This window comes from Rhineura floridana, chromosome 8, assembly GCF_030035675.1.
Source record: "Rhineura floridana isolate rRhiFlo1 chromosome 8, rRhiFlo1.hap2, whole genome shotgun sequence".
NCBI lineage: Eukaryota > Metazoa > Chordata > Lepidosauria > Squamata > Rhineuridae > Rhineura > Rhineura floridana.
The window spans coordinates 21,557,026-21,578,727 of NC_084487.1; the positions used below are offsets into that span (position 1 = coordinate 21,557,026).

The following is a 21,702-nucleotide window of genomic DNA, read 5'->3' on the forward strand; positions in this document are numbered from 1 at the left end:
AGGGGGGGAAAGCTTACCTGAAGCTACTGGGATGTCACAGCCAGCGGCCCTGAGTGCTTTGACTGCATCAGCTACTCTCGCTGGATAGACACAAACAGCAGCAGCAGTAATGGCTGCAAAGAAATCCAGAATATGGTTCAGCTTACTCTAGTCTTCAATCCATTTTCAAGGCCAGTCCTCCCATGAGGCAGGGCAAGGCCTCTTCCACCATCAGAGGGCAGCAAATGGCCATTTATTTATTTATTTATTTTATTTATTTATTATTTGATTTATGTCCTGCCCTTCCTCCTGGCAGGAGCCCAGGGCCTACATGATGGTCTTTTCAGCTCCAGATGAAAACCTTTTTATTTCTCCAGCCTTTTCTGTTTTAAAGTATGTGCTTTAGTGCTTTGAAGGTCATTGGCACTGCTATTTCCTCTTTTTCAGGTTTTACTTTTACTCTGATGCTGTTTTAAAATTTGTTCCTGATGTTATGTCCAAGCTGTATTTGATTTTTTTTGTTGCTGTTGTTTTAAATCTTTAGACTGCCCAGAGAACTTTGTGCTAATGGGTGATATAAAATTGTAAATAAAATAATATGGCTTTACTTTGTAGAAGAATCTTGATCTTATTTTATTTTTAAAAAAACAGTGTATAAATAGTCTTATTTGTAACATGGCAGATACCCAATGAAAAAGCAAGGCACCTCGACAAAAAACCTGCCTTATAGTGCCATTCAGCTATATTGTTTCCTCCAACTGAGAACAGAAGATTGAACCTGGGACCTTTTAAAGGCAAAGCACATCCTTCCAAAACAGACACACTACTCACCCAAACCTTATAAGAGGGGAGGGGGACTGAAGATTATCTGGCTTTCATAATACAGACAACAGGAGATCTGTGGGTCACACTGAGCCTGACAAAGGTTGTCACCTGTTCTACCCCATCCTTCTCCCTGGAATGCCAGTCCTTCAAAAAAAACTTGATGCATGTCACCTGTCTGTGGAAGCTCAAAGAAAATCTGTTTTTTAACTTCTCAACAGAATTTCAAAGAACAAATATTCCATGCTTTGCATTCAGAGTGCCAATTCTTGGTCCCATCTGCACTATACAGTATTATATCACTTCAAACAACCACGGCTTCCCCCAAAGAATCCTGGGAACTGTAGTTTGTGAAGAGTGCTGAGAGCTGTTAGGAAATCCCTGCTCCATCACAGAACTACAATTCACAGAGTTGCCTGGGAAGAAAGATTAAACCGCTCTGGGAACTGTAGCTCTGTGAGGAGTCTCCTAACAACTCTCAGCACCTTTTACAAACTACAGAGCAGGTTTGGTGAGCAAGGCAAACAGGGATGCAGCCCCTAGTATATAAATAAAATAAAATGGACTGCCTTCAAGTCGATTCCGACTTATGGCAACCCTATGAATAGGGGTTTTCATGGTAAGCGGTATTCAGAGGGAGTTTACCATTGCCTTCCTCTGAGGCTGAGAGGCAGCGACTGGCCCAAGGTCACCCAGTAAGCGTCATGGCTGTGTGGGGATTTGAACCCTGATCTCCCAGGTTGTAGTCCAACACTCTAACCCAACGTCACACTGGCTCACGAGGGAGGTATAAACAGGATTGGGGGAACCCCAAGATTTGCATAAACACAGGGGAAATAACCTTTAAAATGAGTGGAAGCCCAAAAACAGAACAATGAGGACAGTGACCACAAATGGTAAGCCTGTCTGTGGGAAAAACAAATGGAAAAACAGAGCATGGGGGAGAAGAAATGCAATAGAGTATCCTAGAAGAGGGCAATGGATGGATGGCACCCTCAACAGGCGTACTCCACACCGCAACATTTTGTTGCAGTTCCCACTTGTTTAAAGTTTATTTTTCAGATGAAGCTCTGCAATTCAGATCATCCTTCTGAGCAGGACTAACCATTCAGCGATCAGACATGCGAGGTTGGGCTGAGAAAAATGAGACACGAACAGCCTGTATGTTTTGTCAGATGACATTAATAGAGCCAAGGTTTCGCTACTGTTAAGTACAATGTGCCCTACCTTTATCATGCATGTTCACTGCTTGCAACAGATCCTCTCTGATGGGATGCTTGGCTTTGTAACACAACCTGCAGACGTTGGAAGGGGTGTCATCGCCTGAAAGGGTGGTGAGGTCAATGCAGGTGACGGCCCTCAGAAGCCAGGCTGCCTTTATCATTTATATTTTTTAAAAAATAGAGAAGAGACTTATCAGTCTGCTGCACGCCTAGAGAAAATCTGGCACATCAGAGCCCTGGTTTAGATATAGCACTGGTAAATAAACAAGCTACAATGAGCCACATTCTCTCACATTCCTTCTTCCCCTCTTTTTGTCTGTTCCAGAAGGAGAAGTTCAGAAGCTTCTGCTGCTGATTTTAAACAACCCATAATTTAAACTGTTCCCAAGAGCAGCCAATCGCTGCTGAAGGAGGGGTTTTGCAGCCGAAGCCAATCAGCTTTGCCCAATAGAGTCAAAGACAGTGTCCCAGAAACTTCGCACCATTTCACAGGACCACCAGAGATGGAAAAACATACCATCTGAACACCCCCCTCCAGCAATCCAGAGAAATGGACAATGTGATGTAACTACATCTCACCGGCGTCCAGCGCCACCTACAGCATATATCAGTTTTAAACCCGCTTCTCTGAACTTAGCCTAGTTGGATTTCGGAGGCAGTTTGGACCACTTGCTTTCCCATCCTGAGTCTGAAAGCAGGAGGCCAAGATCTGCCTGCCAAAGGGTGCGTAACCCTCCCCTGTCTGGATATTGAATGCTAAGGAGCATTTTATAACGGGTAGATATGTTTTATTTTGTACGTCGCCCAGAGTGGCTGGATAACCAGCCAGATGGGCGACTAATAAATTCAATAAATAAATAAATAAATAGATAGATAGATAGATGCCGCTCCTTTAGTTTTCCGCGCTCCAGCAGTGCAAACTTTAATGAATACGGGGGGTGGGGGACCTTCTTATTGATAAGTTCGCTGCACAGAGGCAAGAGTCTGAAAGTGCCTGAAACCAACTGGGGGGGGGAAGCCTTGAAAAAGCGACCTAGATTTGCCAGGCGCAATAGGCCTCTCATAGTGTGTAACCCCTTGTCTGCCCAGCCTTTGAATTGAGCGTACCTGTCGGGGTGTCTAAAGTTAGGATAGTCTAGAAATGGAGAAGGCCAAACCTCAAATGTCACCGTAAGGAAAGGGTTTGACAGCAACTGGAGGAGAGAATGTTGCAAAGGTAAAGATGGGAGGGTTGGAAGCAATGGGGAAAGATGCTCGAGCTTTCAGAAGGGATCTTCCTTTGCAGCCCAGTCTGAATTCAGGCTGGGCTGCAAAAGAAAGAACGGGGAGCTCACTTGGAGGACACCCCCAATTGAAGTTGGATCATCTGAAGTCGCAGTGATGTAAAGTGACTGATGGAGGTGATGCCGCCAACCTGTCAAAATGGTCGGGGGGGGGGAGGGAGCTCAGGATCCAGCCGATCAGCCTCACCCCCACCCTCCTGTACTTTGTGGTTTAATTTAAACCACAGTGGAATTAGGGTGATCAACTGGACATTACTTGGCACCTTGTATCTTTGTATTGGCATAGGTGGGGCCATCCTTGATGCTGACTCAGAAGCTGCAGCTACTGTAAAATGTGGCGGCTGGACTGCTCACTGGGGCACAATATCACCATCATATTATGCTGTTGCTGAAAGAATTGCAATGGCTGCCAATTAACAAGCAAGCCAGGTTCAAGGTGCTGGTATTTGTGCAAAGCCTTATGCAGCTTGGGACCAGGATACCTAAAAGATCATCTCATCCCCTACATATCCAACCGATCACTATGTTCTGTAGGGGAGGGGAGGGATTCTGCAGATACCATCCTACCCAGAGGTCCGTTCTACATGATGTTGCAATCAGGCCTTTAGTGTGGTGGAACCTACCCTTTGGAATTCGCCCCCACCCCCCATTGCATTTATTTTTTTGACAGATGCCTTCTCTATTATGCCCTGGGCTCGTCCCAGGAGGAATGGCGGGATATAAATCAAATAAATAAATACAGTAAATAAATAATCTTATCATTTCCTGCTAAACAAGTTCCCCTTTCAACAGTCTTGCAAAATGGATAACTTTATCCCAGTTGGTATCTGTACTGGATATGAATTGTTTTAAAGTGTATTGCTGCTGTTTTAAACTGTTTTTGTATATGCAATCGTTTTGCTTTGATGTATGTTTTTGTTATATTGTAAATTGCTTCAAGATGATGCCTCATGGGAAGCAACTCATAAATGAAATTAATAATATTTAATGTATACCTGGGAGGGGGGAAATAAATAATAAGCCCCCTCGAGTATGATCCATCCAAAGTTGGGCACTTTTAAGTCCTACCAATTATCACGGAAGGGCTACTCACACAATGCTTTCCCTTCCGAGATATGCAGGAGTCTAAAGGATGCAACTTTGACCTCACAGGGCCTGTGGCATTTCTTTTCAAGAATTTAAGAATGTGCCTACCTCACCTCTCCTACAACTTGAGGCTAAACTCATTTCACACAATGCTTTTATCCCAAATTCATTCAAAAAGCAAAACTTTCTAAAAACCGTGAAGAACATAAACAAGCCAACAGAACAGCAGCTTGCTTGAGATGAGTTTTACAAAACTTCCATAACTTCAAGGAGGCCTGCACGCTGCCATGTCCCGGTTTCAGAACCTTATTTTAGAGTCTTGGGACTGTTGCTCCTCCTAAAAGCAGAAAGACCTAAACATTAGGAGAGGTATTCAAGAAAGCAGTTCCTTTAGGGCAAGGGATTTCCATTTGCACAACTGAAGTTCCCCTGCCTTGCCTTGCGCGCCCCCTGCTCCCTCTCCAAATCTGTTCCAGAGGGTTGGAGGAAAGACCCAGAACTGATTTAGGGAGCAGGGGTGCAGGGGACGTGTGGCGAGAGGGGAAGGTCTGTTGCACAGCCAGAAACCCTTGAGCTTATGCAGCGTTTCCCAGCCTTTGGGGTCCTCAGATGTTTACAACTCCCATCAGCTCCAGCCAGCATGACCAATAGTCAGGAATGATGGGAGTTGTAGTCCAGCTGCATCTGGGGACCCGAAGGTTGGGGAAGGCTGCGCTAAAGCCGATACAGCCCCTAGGTCTGCACTCAAGCATTTTCAAATGTAGCCCTTCACATCATATTGTACCTTCCTTTGCTTCTCTCTCTACACCAGTGGTTCCCAAACTTTTTTTTCCATGGACCACTTGAAAATTACGGAAGCCCTTTGCTGGATCACTTAATAATTTATCTGCCTGTTGTAACAAGAAAGATGTGGTGTGCTGGTTGATGTATGACTTTTATTGCTTAATTTATTGCTTGTATTTTATTGCATTACAATTTGAATTCCAAAGAATTCACATTGTAAGGGTTCTCCACAGGCATACGGCAGACCACCCGAATGAAGCTCATGGACCACAGTTTGGGAACCCCTGCTCTAGGCTCCAGTAAAACCTACCCAAACTTTTACAAACCCTTCCAGTGAAAAGAGCTGAAAGGGAACTGTTGTATTTTGTTAACAATTTGTTTCTGTTTTAAGAAGTTTCTCCTTAACAGGACTAAATAAATGTGGTGAGGGATGGAAGGAGGGAGAGGAAATAGTAAAAAAAAAAAAAAGGATTTGCTGAGAATGTGACTGGAGATTCTAAATGAAGTTCTCCTTAAGAATCATTAGAATCTATTTCTCATGGATGAAGAGGGAGATACAAGAAGATCTCTCCCCAACACTACCATTTGCTCTGAGGTGCTTCTGTTTTGTTTTGTTTTTTAAATGCAGAAAAGAGATTAAGTGCACTCTTTGTTGTTGTTAGAATCCCAGTTCCAACTAAAATAAACGGAGGGGAAAAGAGAATATATAATCAGCTCCTAGGAAAGGGTTTCTGGCCTCCACACTTGCAAAATGAGTTGTGAAGACAGATGTAGTAAAAACGGTTCCAAGATTTGGTGTGAACTTGGGGGGGGGCTGTCATTTTACTGACAAGTTATTTTTGCAGAAAAGGCTGAGCTATGAGAGTTTGACTACATATTGCACATCCAAACATTTGCCAAAGTTCATGATATTTATAAGCAAGATGTCAAGTCTAATCTAGGCTGACAGTAAAATCCACTTTTATCAGTTTTTAAGATAACTGCTTAAAATCAGATTTTAATCTTTTGCCCAGTGTCAGCTGATGGAATAGTGACTACTCAGTAGCCAGTGGTACTGGAAATATCCATATTGATATTTTAAAAAGCAAACGCAGCCTTATCTGAAAAAACAAAAAACAAAAATCCGCATTAGAGCATTCGGGCCAACCCAAATAAAGCCAATGCTCTAATGACGAGTTTTGGTTTTCTTAAGTAATTATTTTTATTTAGGTAAAAACAAACACACAAACCCCATGAAAACCACAGAGAATATAAACTAACAATGGAATAAGAAAGTCCAACACTGAGAACAGAATTGATCTCTGTGGAACACTGTGCACCAGTGGCTGAGCCCAAACATCCACTTCTGAAACCTTGCGTTCTCTAGAAGTTTCGGACTTGAACTCCCATCAGCCCCAGTCAGCACAGCCAAAGATGTTGGGAGTTGAAGTCCAAAACATTTGGAAAGCACCAGGTTGGGGTAGGTTGCCATAAACAATCCCCATCGGCCAGTCCAGAAGGATACTATAATTAATGGCATCGAGTGCCACTGAGAGGCGTAGCAGAACCAACAGGGACATACATTCACTGCCTAACTCTTAGTGTGGATCTGGGTTGAGGAAACTTCTTGGCTTCACAGGCCAAATTTGACAGGTGAGTAGCAGTGCACATTTGCCAATCACCTAACTTCACAACAACGTCAGTTGACTGGGTGCTTTGAAGTCCCAAAGTCAGGATTCAAAGCACCACATGCAGCCAATCCAATAGGAATCAAGTGCGCAAGGGAGTTTCTGCAGGCACTGACTGCCGATTCGACAGGCTGTGGCTCTGCCACCCAGCAACTGGTGGGCAGAAGAGTTAAAGCCTACTTTCCTTTGCCAATGCACAATCAAGAGCGCACTTTAAGGCTCCCAATTGTGCACTGGCAGCCGCATCTCTAACTCTTCCACCCCTGATGTCAGGTGTGGGGCAGGTGACCATGTTTGAGGAAAAACAGTCTTGCAGGCCAAATCTGAACCCCTGGGGGACCGGTAGGCTGCAGGTTTCCCACTCCTGGTGTAGAAAATAAAGCAAAGTGACGAAAGCTATATCAGTCCCAAACGCTGGGCTAAACCCTGATTTATATCAAACAACCCTTGGAGTTGAGATGTTACCACAAGCTCAATCATCTTGCCCGGAAATGGAAAATGTGAGACTGATAAAAAAAAATATCTAACACAATGAGATCCAGAGGTTTTTTTTCCTCACTCTCAATGAAGGATGTGCTAAAATTCCTCCCAATTTGGATTTGGTACTGAATTTTCCATTAATTCACTTATTATCTATTGCTACAAATTGGATTCTTATGTACCAATTTTCCCTGGCTATTTTCAAAAACTGATTTTTTTAAAAAGAAAATTACCTCCAAAATATCAATACTGTGTTGGATTGTTGCTTGTATTTTAGTATTGTTTTGTTATTTATTGTATTTTTATGCTGTTTTATGTTCACCGCCCAGAGAGCTATTGCTAGTCGGGCGGTATATAAATTTAATAAATAATAAATAATAATAATAATAATAAATAATAAATAATATTATCAATAATTTTGTAGATATTTCCTTACATTTATCAATATTTCCTTTCAAAATACGGATATTAACATCAGTTTTTTGTGAGAGAAAAAATGGATCATAAAAGCGGCAGCTAGCAGAAAAGGAGGAACTTGCCGACCTGTTAGGTCGACAGAATGCTTTCGAACCAGAACCGGCCAACGGATCCCATCCATACTCTCCACAGAGATCTCAAACCAGCTACCGTAATGGTAGATGGCATTAACAAAGGAACAAAGAAAGCCGCCTTATAGTCAGACAAAAGGTCCATCTACTGGGCTCCCACTGGGAGGAACGGCAGGACATAAATCTAATAAATAATAAAATAACAATCTAGTTTAGTACTGTCAACACTGACTGACAGCAGCTCTCCAGGCTTTCAGGCAGGGGACATTCCTGGCCCTACCTGGAGATTAACCTGGAACATCCCACATGCAAAGCAGGTGTGCTACCACAGAGAAACAGCCTGCCTTTCCCTCTCTTCACCTGCTCAACCAGTGGTTAGAGTGCTGGGTTAGGACCTGGGAGACCAGGGTTCAAACCCCCATTCAGCCATGAAGCTCACTGGATGACACTGAGATTTCCCCACCACCCACAGAAACCTCTTGGGAGAAATAAATTCCTTTTATCAGTCCCATTTTCATTGTCCTCAAAAACAAAATATTAAAAAAAGACAACACAAGCAAGCCGCCTCTTTGAGGTTTGTAGGCATCTTGTATGAAATTCAGTATTAAACCCCTTAGAGGAAGAATTTATTTATTTATTTATTTAAAATATTTCTATCCCGCCCTTGTACCTTACAATAGGGCACTCAGGGCAGCTTACAAAAATAAAATCAAACATGTACATAACAAAATTGTAAACAGTAAAATCACAAAAACATTAAAATAAATTTAAAATACATAAAATACAATTAAAATACATAAAAATACTAAAATATATAAAATACTATACAGTATACACACACACACACACACACACATACACTAAAGGGACTACAAAGGTAAAATGTAATGCAGAAGGCATAAAATCAGTGTCAGGCTCTACCTTCAGTCCCTCCCAAAGGCTCTCCAGAACAAGATCGTTTTCAGAAGTCTCCGGAAAACCAACAGGGAGGGTGCAGAGCGAACTTCTTGGGGTAGAGTTCCGAAGCTTGAGGGCCACAGCTGAAAAAGCTCTCTCCTGCGTGCCTGTCAATCTAATATCTTTCACTCCAGGCACGCAGAGGAGACCAGAGGCTGATGATCTTAAATCCCGGGCAGGTACATATGGGCATCAGTGGTCCCTCAGGTACATTGGTCCAAGGTCGTCTAGGGCTTTAAAGGTCAGAACCAGCACTTTGAATTGGGCCCGGAAACAAACTGGGAGCCAGTAGAGTTGATAAAGCACAGGAGTAGCATGCTCCCTGCACCGTGCTCTAGTTAACATTCTGTGTTTGAGGAAAGCAAGGGCAGAATACGAAAGGAACAGGCGAAGCTGCCTTATGCCATGTCAGATGACTGGCCCATCTAGCTCAGGGTTGTCTATACTGGCCAGCAGCAGCTGTCCAGAGTTTCAGACAGGGAGCCTCTCCCAGCCCTACCTGGATATGCCAGGGATTGAACCTGGGACCTTCTGCACGCAAGATGCTCAACCACTGAGTCCCAGGCCTCTCCTGGGAGCCACTTACCTGCCAATCCTTTTTCACAGACCGCTGTGTCTGAATTTGCGCTGCACGCCTCAGAACTGCTGGCTGGTTCACCCGAACTCTCGCGAGCCAACTGAGGTCTAGAAAGAAAAATGCCCAGTTCTGTTCAGTGCATTTTAAAGGGCATCTCCAGGTCAGAAAGCTGGAGGGGGGGGGGAGGGCAGGGGCAGAAATCATGCGTGAATCGTCTCAAGAGTCTGCCAAACGAGAAACGACATATAGATTCATTAAGCATGGAGCACCAGTTCTACCGTTTTTAATATGTCATCTGCTCTATCTAAATATTCATGGGGCTTCAGGGATAAAAGTAATTAAAGCAGTTAAACTACAGCTAATTAGCCAACGCTTTAATCCTCCCCTGGAAAAAAAAATGTTTTTCTTCCTCTGAGGACATGCCCAAAAAAGAACAGAAAAAGAAAAGCAATCTTCAAAACTCTAATCAGAAGTTCTGCGGGAGAGGTATCCTGTTTGTTTGTTTGTTTTTGCTTTGAACCGAGTTACTACAGAACACATGCAACTTTTCTTAATTGGTGTAAAATAATGGTGTCTTGCGCGTACAACCGTCTGGAGAACATTCACCCAAACTCTTCAGGATGAAATGCTACACTTCACAATAACAGCTACAGGCTATCTTGCTCATGTCCCCCAAACTTAGAAGCCAGCCTGAGTAGACTGCTTAGTATCCCTCAGGCTGTAGCTCAGTGGTAGAGCATCTGCCTCGCATGCAGGCTCCAGGTTGAATCCTCAGCACCTCCAGGTAGGGCTGGGCGAAAATCCCTGCCGGAAACCCTGGACAGCCACTGCCAGTCAGTGTAGACATCACTGAGCTAGTTGGACCAAGAGTCTGACTTGGTATTACGTACCTTCCTACATCCCTGTGCCTATCTATAGATACCCATTTTAGCCCATTGCAGCATACTGATGGACTAAAACACAAACGCGGTACTCCAGATGTTGTCAGACTACAATCGCATCATGCTTGACCACTGGCCATGCTGACTGGGGCTGTTGGAAGCTGTAGTCCAACATCATATGGAGGGCAACAGGTTCCCTATCCCTGACCTAGGTTCAATTCCCAGCATCTCCATTTAGAAAGATCAGGTAGCAAGTGATGGAAAGGACCTCCCAACTGGGACCCTGGAGGGCTGTTCCCATCAGAGTAGACAATATTGGGCTAGAGGGACAAATAGTTTGACTTGGTATGAGGGGCCTTCCCATGTTCTCTGTAACTACAGATTTCGCTACAAGCATAATGTTCAGAACTTATTCAGAGAGTCTCCTCAAAAGGAAGACCACCTAAGAACATAAGAACATAAGAAGAGCCTGCTGGATCAGGCCAGCGGCACATCTAGTCCAGCATCCTGTTCTCACAGTGGCCAACCAGGTGCCTGGGGGAAGCCCGCAAGCAGGACCCGAGTGCAAGAACACTCTCCCCTCCTGAGGCTTCCGGCAACTGGTTTTCAGAAGCATGCTGCCTCTGACTAGGGTGGCACAGCGCAGCCATCACGGCTAGTAGCCATTGATAGCCCTGTCCTCCATGAATTTGTCTAATCTTCTTTTAAAGCCGTCCAAGCTGGTGGCCATTACTGCATCTTGTGGGAGCAAATTCCATAGTTTAACTATGCGCTGAGTAAAGAAGTACTTCCTTTTGTCTGTCCTGAATCTTCCAACATTCAGCTTCTTTGAATGTCCACGAGTTCTAGTATTATGAGAGAGGGAGAAGAACTTTTCTCTATCCACTTTCTCAATGCCATGCATAATTTTATACACTTCTATCATGTCTCCTCTGACCCGCCTTTTCTCTAAACTAAAAAGCCCCAAATGCTGCAACCTTTCCTCGTAAGGGAGTCGCTCCATCCCCTTGATCATTCTGGTTGCCCTCTTCTGAAACTTTTCCAACTCTAGAATATCCTTTTTGAGATCAGGCGACCAGAACTGTACACAGTATTCCAAATGCAGCCGCACCATAGATTTATACAACGGCATTATGATATCGGCGGTTTTATTTTCAATACCTTTCCTAATTATCGCTAGCATGGAATTTGCCTTTTTCACAGCTGCCGCACACTGGGTCGACATTTTCATCGTGCTGTCCACTACAACCCCGAGGTCTCTCTCCTGGTCGGTCACCGCCAGTTCAGACCCCATGAGCGTATATGTGAAATTAAGATTTTTTGCTCCAATATGCATAATTTTACACTTGTTTATATTGAATTGCATTTGCCATTTTTCTGCCCATTCGCTCAGTTTGGAGAGGTCTTTTTGGAGCTCTTCGCAATCCCTTTTTGTTTTAACAACCCTGAACAATTTAATGTCATCAGCAAACTTGGCCACTTCACTGCTCACTCCTAATTCTAGGTCATTAATGAACAAGTTGAAAAGTACAGGTCCTAATACCGATCCTTGAGGGACTCCACTTTCTACAGCCCTCCATTGGGAGAACTGTCCGTTTATTCCTACTCTCTGCTTTCTGCTTCTAACCAATTTCTTATCCACAAGAGGACCTCTCCTCTTATTCCATGACTGCTAAGCTTCCTCAGAAGTCTTTGGTGAGGTACCTTGTCAAACGCTTTTTGAAAGTCTAAGTACACTATGTCCACTGGATCACCTCTATCTATATGCTTGTTGACACTCTCAAAGAATTCTAATAGGTTACTGAGACAGGACTTTCCCTTGCAGAAGCCATGCTGGCTCTGCTTCAGCAAGGCTTGTTCTTCTATGTGCTTAGTTAATCTAGCTTTAATAATACTTTCTACCAGTTTTCCAGGGACAGAAGTTAAGCTAACTGGCCTGTAATTTCCGGGATCCCCTCTGGATCCCTTTTTGAAGATTGGCGTTACATTTGCCACTTTCCAGTCCTCAGGCACGGAGGAGGACCCAAGGGACAAGTTACATATTTTAGTTAGCAGATCAGCAATTTCACATTTGAGTTCCTTCCCTACAGACCTTCTAAGGTGTTAAGATCAGCAGAGAGGGCCCTCTCGGTAGTTCCACCACCCTCAGAAGTGTGGGGTGTGTGTGGCCTGTGGCAGCTCCTAGGTTGTGGAATTCCCTCACCACAGAAATGTATCTAGCACTTCCACTATGAATTTTCTGCCATATGCTGAGACGCACCCCTTTACCCTGGCCTTTGACACCTGAGATATACGTTTTTGGGACCCACCCTGTTCTTCTGATGGTAATTTGCTTTAAACTGTTTTTAATATTGAATTTTAAATTATAATAATTATTAAATTTATTACCCACCCTTCACCAGTAGGTCCCAGGGCGGGTGACATCATATAAACAACATTATTTAAAAAGACAGTTTAAAACAAATTGCATTCACAACTAGAGAGGGTCCTAAAATATATATATATCTCAAGTGTGAAAAGCCAGGGTGAAGAGGTGAGCCCAATCGTAACCCACCCCCTGAAACCTTATGGTGAAGGGCAGAAGAAATCAAAATAACAATTAAATAAATAAATAAATGGATGGAGCAGCGCCTCTTCGCTCGTGGCCCCAACACTGTAGGGAACCTTGTCTATTGACAACCATGAAAATCCATGGCTACTTTTTCCCTCAGACAATCCTTCAATTATTCTTTGTAATTCTGGATTAATGACGGTTTTCAGTTCTACCTGCTGTGGTAAACGTTCTTAATATTTGATCTTTGGATTTCTGGTTGTTGTTTTTATGTGTGAGGAGGTTTCCTTTTTAATGATGAGAGTGTTTTACTCTCAGGACTGGTTAGCTTGCCTGAATGAATCTAGACTGTATGTGAATGAATCTGTATGCAGTAGTCTTGTCTCACAGTCTGTTCTTTTTGGGATGCTGTTTTTCAAATACTTAAGACTGTTATTTTAACAGCACTGATGAAGACAGGCATGTCAGCAGTTCTGCGTTCTCCAAGGAATAAGCCATTGACTGCACAAGGACATTCTTTCTCATTTCTTGGGGACAGGAGATGAGGCAATAGCTATGCATCCAAAAGGTTTTATATAAGTGGCTGCAGAACTATTTAATGATAAATAAATGAACCAGGTGACTCTAAGACAGGTGTGAGGAACCTCAGGCCTGTGGATTGTATGTGGCCCTCCAGGCTTTTTATTTGGCCCTCAGGACTCTCTTCAGGCTATACCACTCAGCAGCCCTGCTCCATGCCCTCTGTGAGCATTTCTGCTTGGCTAGAATGTGTCCTTGAACTCAGATAATACTGCTTGCTTACCTAGATGGAGGATAGACAGAAGTGTATGAGTGGACATAAAAACTAGCCTACTGTACAAAGGCATTCATTGCTCCATCCACTTTTGCCTCTGGCCATGCCCACCACTGACACGTTTCCCCCAGAAGGCTGCCCAGAATGGAATGTGGCCCTCAGGCTGGAAGTTTCCCAAGAAGAACTAGCTTGGAGGAGCAAACTAGAGGTGGCAAGACCATTGTCAGAGGAGCACTGGTTCAGCCATCCATTCTATAGCCTAACTGAAAACTTATTCTCCAAGTACCAATCCTTGTGTAGCCAAAATAGCACCATCCATGTATAAGAGATTATCAGCAGGCTTGGGGGAGCCTCAAGGTTTGCAGAAGTACAAAAAAAATATAGGAAAAAATATATATCTAAGGGAAGAGGACCCCAGAAACATGCTCACCAGACCCAGAATGCTAACTGACAGATGCAGTATCTTGGAAGGGGGCATGGCTGGCTGGAACCCTGACCAGGAACACTTCACGTTACAATGTTTTGTTGCAGGTCCCACTTACGCTATACAAGACCTCAACGTGCTGTGACAGAAAAATGGGGGGCGGGGAACCTGCTATCCCTTTGAGTCATTCCTGAAACCAATGCAGATAAAAATACCTAGATGCCTCGTGAAAACCTGTGGGATTTTTTTTAATGCAATTTCCAGGAACACCAATGAATCCTTTCAGACCACAACTCCACCTGCCTCTGGAGTGCTTCTAACCTACTAATTGGACAATCCGTGCGCCAAGTCACACTGTTTTAGACACCTCTAATCGATTGCTCTTCAAATCCTGCTTTTTTACTATTTTGCTGTGTATACTGATTACGCTTTTGAAAATTTGTATTACAGACAATCTGTGTAAAGAACAAACAAAACAGAAACAACAACAGACGAAGAACAGGGGCCCCACCTGCAGTATCCATTTAAAGAGGTATCATTCCACTTTAAGCAATCATGGCTTCCCCCAAACAATCCTGGGAAGGGCCGTTTGATAAGGGTGCTGAGAGTTGGTAGGAGGCCCCTGTTCACAGAGTTCCCTCTGATGGTTAAACCACTCTGGGGATTGTTGCAAACAAACTACAGCTCCCAGGATTCTTTGGGGGAAGTCATGGACTGTTTGAAGTGGTAAGATGCTGCTTTAACTGTATAGTGCAGATGGAGCCAAGGTCCGAAATTAGAGCAAGGTAGAAAAACAGGAATCAGGAACCAAATCAGTGCCTCTCCATCATCTCTCAGTTACTGCCATCTACTGTAACTACTTACACTTTAGTATTCCTTTGCTCTCTGCATAGCAGTACAATGTGCCCACCACTCTCTCTTCCAGTAATGGATCTTTGGACCTGTGGTTTCTTCTGCTGCACCATATACTCAGGGAGTACATACACATACCCAACCTGGTGCTCTCCAAATGTTGTTGGACTACAGTTCCCATAATCCCTGGCCACTGGCCATGCTGGCTGATGGAAGCTGGAGTCCAACAACATCCCAAGGGCACCACATTGGGAAAGACTGCAGTATGGCGATCACATCATGCGCTTGACAACATGGGGCTCTGGCCCACGGCACCCCTGCCGCAATAAAGCCAGCTACCTTCAAGGCACCAGAAAGACCCTTCTTTTGTTGATTTTGGCCGCAACGGCCAAAAACCAAAACCAAAAAGCTACCCCTCTAGAACTCACCGCAACTATATACTTGACCTGCAATTTTTCCAGTGGGACATGAGCATCACATTTGCATCAGTTTTCTTCCCTAACTAAATCATTTGCCATTGAGGTAGATCCGCTTCCAGATGTGTACTTTAAACCCTTCCCGAACAAGAATTTTGCCAGTGTCCAGGGAATTAGTACTAATCCAGGATGGCCAAAGTGGAGAGGGCAGGGAGAGGGAACAGAAAGCGCCTAGCTCTATAACAACTGTGCAGCAACTGGAATTTCAGCAAGTTGATGTTTCCCCTATTATTAAAGAGTTAAGGATCCTTATCTTCGTGGGGTCACCCTAGCACAAACCAGGCTTCAGCTGTAAATTTTAAGTGCACTCAATAAGGCACAACTTTCACTAAACTCAACAGATGTTTCCTCTGAATATTACATGGCTTAGCTGTTAAGATTGTTAGACTTTAGACTTGGGAGACCCAAGTTCAAATCCTAGCATTCAACCACAATGCTCACTGGGTGACACTGGGCCATTCACCAGCTCTCAGCCTCATCTTTGTCACAGGCTTGCTGTGAAGGTCTGTGGTGAGGATAAGACCAAGTGTGCTGCTCCTTGGAAGAAGGATCAGATAAAAAATGATTTCATATATACTTAGGATTGCACTGCATGCACTTCCTAGGCACATAGGGAGCTGCCTTAGTCAGACTACTGGCCAGCCAAGCTCAGTATTGCCTACATGGACTGGCAGCGACTCTCTAGGGCAGGACTTCAGACAGGGGACATTCCCAGCCTTACTTGGAAATACTGGGAATTGAACCTGGAACCTTCTACACGCAAGGCACACACTCTACCCCTGAGCTATGGCCCTTTCCCTAGCAGTAAATCTTATTAGCGGGCCTGAAGTAAACATACAGAAAACTGCACTGAAGGATGCAATGAGCATCTATGAACAGTACAGCCCTTTAGACTCTGGACCGGATGGTCTTAAAGGGGTCCCAGTCTTTCAGCGGCCTGGTGAGCCAGCCCTATTGCGTTTGGGGGTCACCCCTACCGACTTCTGCCCTTAAGCCCGACCCCGACTGAACCACCGTGTACAGATGAACAAATACTAAATACAATCCCACGCCCACCTAGCAGGGAGTAAGCCCCACTGACCTCAGCGGGGCTTAGGCCGCGATCCTAACCCCACTTACCTGGGCGTAAGCCCCGCTGCATTCAAGGGGACTTACTTCTGAACAGACCCGGCTAGGATCGCGCTGCTGCCTCCGAATAAGCAAGCACACGATTGCAATGGCCGTGGTGTCTGTTGCTTCTCACTCTCCTCCTGCAAGCGAGCTGCACAGAGGCGACGGCGACCGTCTGAACGAAGCCCGTTTATTGCCCTCTCCTTACCTAGCTCCGTCCCCTGGTTCCTAGCAGCCATGATCTGAGCAGGCAACGACAACAACCCCAAATCCTTCTCTCCTTCCAGTGCAACGGTGTCCCTACTTCCTGGTTTACGCCTCTTCGTTGTCTCCTCTTCCCCTTCCTGCTCTCTCTCGCGCTCCCGACGCCTTAACGGATCTTCCGTGCAAAAGAGTCTTTGCAAAGAAAGCTCTGTTAAGAAGGGGGTCGCGTTGGTGCTGAAACAGCCTTTGCCAGCCCGGTGCCCTCCGGGTGTTTTTGGACTACAACGCCCATCAGGCCCCGGGCGTAATCCAAAACACCAGGAGGGCGCCAGGTTGGCAAAGGCTGCTCTAAAGTGATCGAGGAGGGGGCGATGCTTTTGCGCCACTTGCAAGGTATAAGCGAAGGCGGCCTCAACCCCGCCTTTGATCTGGTTGTCTTTTTTTAAAATCTGAAACTGCCGTGGCATGAACTCTTAAGCTAAAAAGAGGGCTAACAGGATGGCCCATGCTCCTGAGCTAAGTATGTCTGAGGCATGTTTAAGTCAAGAGCACGTCTCACTCATTGCCATGGGAGCATAGGAAGTTGCCTTTATACCGAGATAGACCATTGGGCCCATGAGCTAGCTCATTATTGTCTGCACTGACGGGCAGCAGCCCTCCAGGTTTTCAGCTGGGGACTCTCCAAGCCCCACCTGAAGACGTAGGCAATTTGAACCTGGGGCCTTCTGCATGCAAGCCCCTTTGGTACTGAGCTATGGCCCTACGGTCTGAAGGCACGAGGCCAGCCCTCTACTGAAGCTAAGCAGGGTGAGGTCTGGTCAGTGCCTGAATGGGAGACCACCAGAGAACCGTATGTAAGCCGCCTTGAGTTTCTACCATGAAAAGAAAGCCGGGGTAACAAATAAATAAGCAGGCAGGGATGGAGGCAGAGGGCCCAGGCTCCTTAGAAACAACACTCTTATAACATCTTGACTGACAGTGCAATCATATAGTGCAGATGTGGGAACCTTTTTCGGCCCAAGGGCCACATGCCTTCCTTGGGGCCACATGCCCAGTGCTGGGTGGGGCTGGGACCAGACTGAGGCAAATGTAGGTAGAGAAAGAAATGTACATGTTACCTTTCTACCGTAGGCTGGTCTTTACCCACAGCCTCTCTGCCCTCCATCTAGACAACCAAGAGCTCAAGGAAATGTTTCAGCCCAGCGAAACGTTTTGCTTAGGTGCAGCCAATGAAGACTGTGGTCTGGGGAGAGTTCTGAGTACCAGACAGAGAAGCCTGGAGGGCCACATTTGGGCCCCATGCCTGAGGTTCCCCAACCCTGTAATAGTGGCTGCTCAGAAGTAGATCCCATTGAGTTTGAGACTCCTAGGTAAGTATGCATACAGGACTGCAGTCTCAGGCTATAATGCAGAGATAAGGAACCTGTAGCCCTTCAGATGTTGTTTGACTATAGATCCCATCATCTGTGGCTGTTGGCCATGCTGACTGGGGCTGATGGCAGCTGGAGTCCAACATCTGGAGGGCCACACATTCCCCATCCCTGCTATAATCCTAAACATATTTGCCTTAAAAGGTAAAGGTGTCCCCGCACTTGTAGTGTGAGTTGTTTCCGACTCTTAGGGTGATGTCTTGCGACGTTTACTAGGCAGACTGTATGTATAGGGTGGGATTGCCAGTTCCTTCCCCGGCCTTTCTTTAACCCCCACCCCAGCATATGCCGGGTACTCATTTTACCGACCACGGATGGATGGAAGGCTGAGTGGACCTCGACCCCTTTTACCGGAGATTCGACTTCCTCCTTCCGTTGGAATCGAACTCCGGCCGTGAGCTGAGCTTCGGCTGCATTACCGCCGCTTACCACTCTGCGCCATGGAGGATCTTGCCTTAGCTGGGAGTAAACCCCACTGAACCTAATGGGATTTGCTTCTCAGTAAATACACGTAAGGGTTGCGTTGCAAGCCTGTGTACTTGCCGGGGAGCGAGCCCTCCTGAATGCAATGGGACATGCAAGCATAACATTGCACTGCAACTTATGCCATAATAGAACAATCCTATGCACATCCTCTCAGGAATAAGCCCCATTAACTCCCATCAACTCCTTAAGACCATGTTGCTTTTGTGTATAGATAGGATTGCACGATGGGTTTTCAATGCAATGTCTATCCTTTTTCTGTCTACAGCCACATTTTATTTCTTTTAATCCTGCTCTTAGGTTTCTCCTTTTAGCCTCAACAACAGCCCTGTGAGGTAAGGACAGGCTGAGAGAGAGACAAGTTTAAAGACACCCAGGGAGCTTGATGACTGAGCAGGGATTTGAAGCTGTCTCTCCCTGGTCCAAGTCCAAGCCAGGCATGGTTTCTTTCTTAGCCAGCTGACCACCTTAACCGGCCTACAGTCATCAGAATTTGCTCTAGCTGGATTACAGTATCTTCTCATCTCATCCCCAGGCCATCTATCATCAACTGCTGTGTGGGAAGAATCCCAGGAAAGGGGTGGATGCCGCAACAGAAGACATCAAGCACCGACTCCTGTTCCAGTTGTAAATTTTTCTCTACCCAGGGCGGTCTACCACCAACTGCCTTGGAGGAAGGATCCTAATAACTTTATAGGTTGATATCATTTGCTGTGGTTTTAAAATAATGCATTTTAACATTACTTGTAAGCAATCTTCTAAGGACTCGTATCCTTAATGGCAGAATATAAATAATTGGAATAAATAAGCTATAGGTGTACCCAATTAGTAATAGATGTAACCTCTCTGATACAATTGAAGTATCTATGCATGTAAGATAGGACGACAGGTTGTGACTAACATCTAACCTGGCACACAAGAAGAAACACCAGCAAGGTGGCTCTGAGGACTTCTTGGCTCCTGCAAAAAAGCGAAGTAGAATGAAAGATTTCTGCAGCCTTCAATGCGCTGCACCTAGTGGTAATCAGATCCTATTACATAATCTGTATCCTTGGCTCAATTTTGATGCTATTTTATATTGTTTTTATTTACTGTTTGCATTATACTTCTACTATGTATTTCTTTTATATTAATGTTGTTCATTGCTTTGGGGGTCTTTTGGCTAAAAATGGTATATAAACCAACCACACCAGAGGGGGAAAAAATTTATCTAGTGACTTAATTTGTTAAGACTGCAAGCTGTCTTGGGGCTTGTTTTGCAGCCTGGCAGCCTATGCCTTTTCTCAGCCAAGTCCCTTTGAGTTCAAAGTGGGTTCAACACTACTGGAATGTATTTATAGCACAGTGGGGAGGAGAGCCTGCCTGGGAGTCCAGAGTCCGAGTTCAAATCCCTGCTTGTGTCTCCTGGGTGTAAAGGGCCAGTTAAAGATCACCCCCACAGTGAGTGGCTCAGGGGTTACATGCCCTCCACTTGTGCAGCTGTGGGCAAGCTGCATAGTCCCAAGGAGCCCAGTAGCCCCCCCAGAAGGCAGTTGTGGACAAGGCAGGGGCTGGCTTGTGCAGCTGTGGCAAGCTGAGCAGGCCCTCACCAGCTGGGGAGGACTAGCCTCAGAGGGAGGCAATGGTAAACCCCTTCTGAATACTGCTTACCATGAAAACCCTATTCATAGGGTAGCCATAAGTCAGGATTGACTTGAAGGCAGTCCATATTAGTCCTTATGGTAGGTATCAAGCAAATGGTTTATCTATGTAGGCCTCTTGTTGAGGACATGGTTCCCCTGCTCAGGCCTCTGGTTAAAAGTTGGCTTTTGGATAGCAGCTATTTCTCAGTAATTGGAAATGATCTCATGCTGCAGACTCCTGCATAATCTAGTTCTGCTGTGCCCCAAGAGCTGGCCTGTTAATTGGAGACGTGAGTTCAGCTGTGGGAACACACTGTACACCAAAGTACTAGAAAGTTCCAGCCTAGAAGCCTTCCAATTGGCTAATAAGAGCAACCCTAGTTGCTATGCTTTTTGGTAAAAAGCTAGCCCCTTGCTTAATTCCGGTACCCTTGTCCGATACCCTGACAGCTTGAGAGCTGGTGAATGGCCCAATGTCACCCAGTGAGCTTTGTGTCTGAATGCCAGGATTTGAACCTGGGTCTCCCAAGTCTAAAGCCAACACTCTTTAACGGCTAGGCCATGTATTTATTCAGAGGCAACATCTGTTGAGTTTAGTGGAAGTTGTGTCTTAGTGAGTACGCTTAAGATTTACAACTCAAGCCTGGTTGGTGCTAGGGTGACCCCATGAAGATAAGGATCCTTAACTCTTTAATAATAGGGGAAACATCAACTTGCTGAAATTCCAGTTGCTGCAGTTATTATAGAGCTAGCACTGTATGCTGTGTGTCTTGTTGCAGGTGTGTGTGTGTCAGATGCTCTTTTGGGGTTTATATGTAGAGATAGGATAAGTTAGCTTTATTATTTTATTGTTTATAACCCAACTATATTGAACTATATTTCCTAATGTTTGTAGGTTTTCCTTTTATGCTGCTATTTTTATTTATTTTAATAAATCTACTTGTTATACTTGGTGTGCTTTTTTACATAGAGCCCTGGTATTAAATCCAGTTCCTACCCTCTTCACTAACTGCTATTAAGTTCTTGCTTCTTGGGATCTTAGGGACATCCGGTAAGGTATAGGAGTCTCCTGGCCCAGACTGGTTGGACATAAGGAGGGGTGGAAGCATACTACCTTGCACTGAGGCTTTAGACCCTGAACATTTGGCAACCGCTGAGACACCCAAGAACTTATTCACAGGTCTGGGGAGTGACTCTTGACAGCAGGGATGGGGAACTCTCTCCAGAGGCTTCTAGACAAGCATCCTTGGCCATGCTGGCTGGGATAACTCACTGTGTATTACAATACCTTCCATGAGAAAAAGGATGAAATAGCCATAGAAAACCAACATAAGAGGGAGACTTGGCTACCTTTTCCTTTGACACTTGTTTTCCACCCCACATGTCATCCACTGCCACGGGGGTACAAGTCAGCAAGAGCTACACCCTCTGAGTTACCTGCTTAGATAACTCTACCCTTACAAACTCTTGA

The 21,702-nt window shown here is 45.0% G+C and overlaps 1 protein-coding gene across 2 annotated transcripts in view; it reads right to left on the bottom strand.

Annotated features, from left to right (window-relative positions):
• Window positions 1–16,972, bottom strand: part of DERA (deoxyribose-phosphate aldolase) — a 62,021-nt gene extending 45,049 nt beyond the window's left edge. The window contains exons 1-4 of one of the 2 annotated variants that reach the window (XM_061638497.1): window positions 16,502–16,590; window positions 9,415–9,512; window positions 2,029–2,176; window positions 18–113 (exon numbers count right to left, since the gene is read on the bottom strand). In XM_061638497.1, coding sequence (XP_061494481.1) covers window positions 18–113; window positions 2,029–2,176; window positions 9,415–9,512; window positions 16,502–16,523 — 364 coding nt within the window. In that variant the 5' untranslated portion in view covers window positions 16,524–16,590. Of the gene's footprint in view, window positions 1–17; window positions 114–2,028; window positions 2,177–9,414; window positions 9,513–16,501; window positions 16,591–16,700 lie in introns of those variants that run through there. The other variant, XM_061638496.1, reaches the window with a different exon arrangement.
• Between the last annotated feature and the right edge of the window lie 4,730 nt (window positions 16,973–21,702).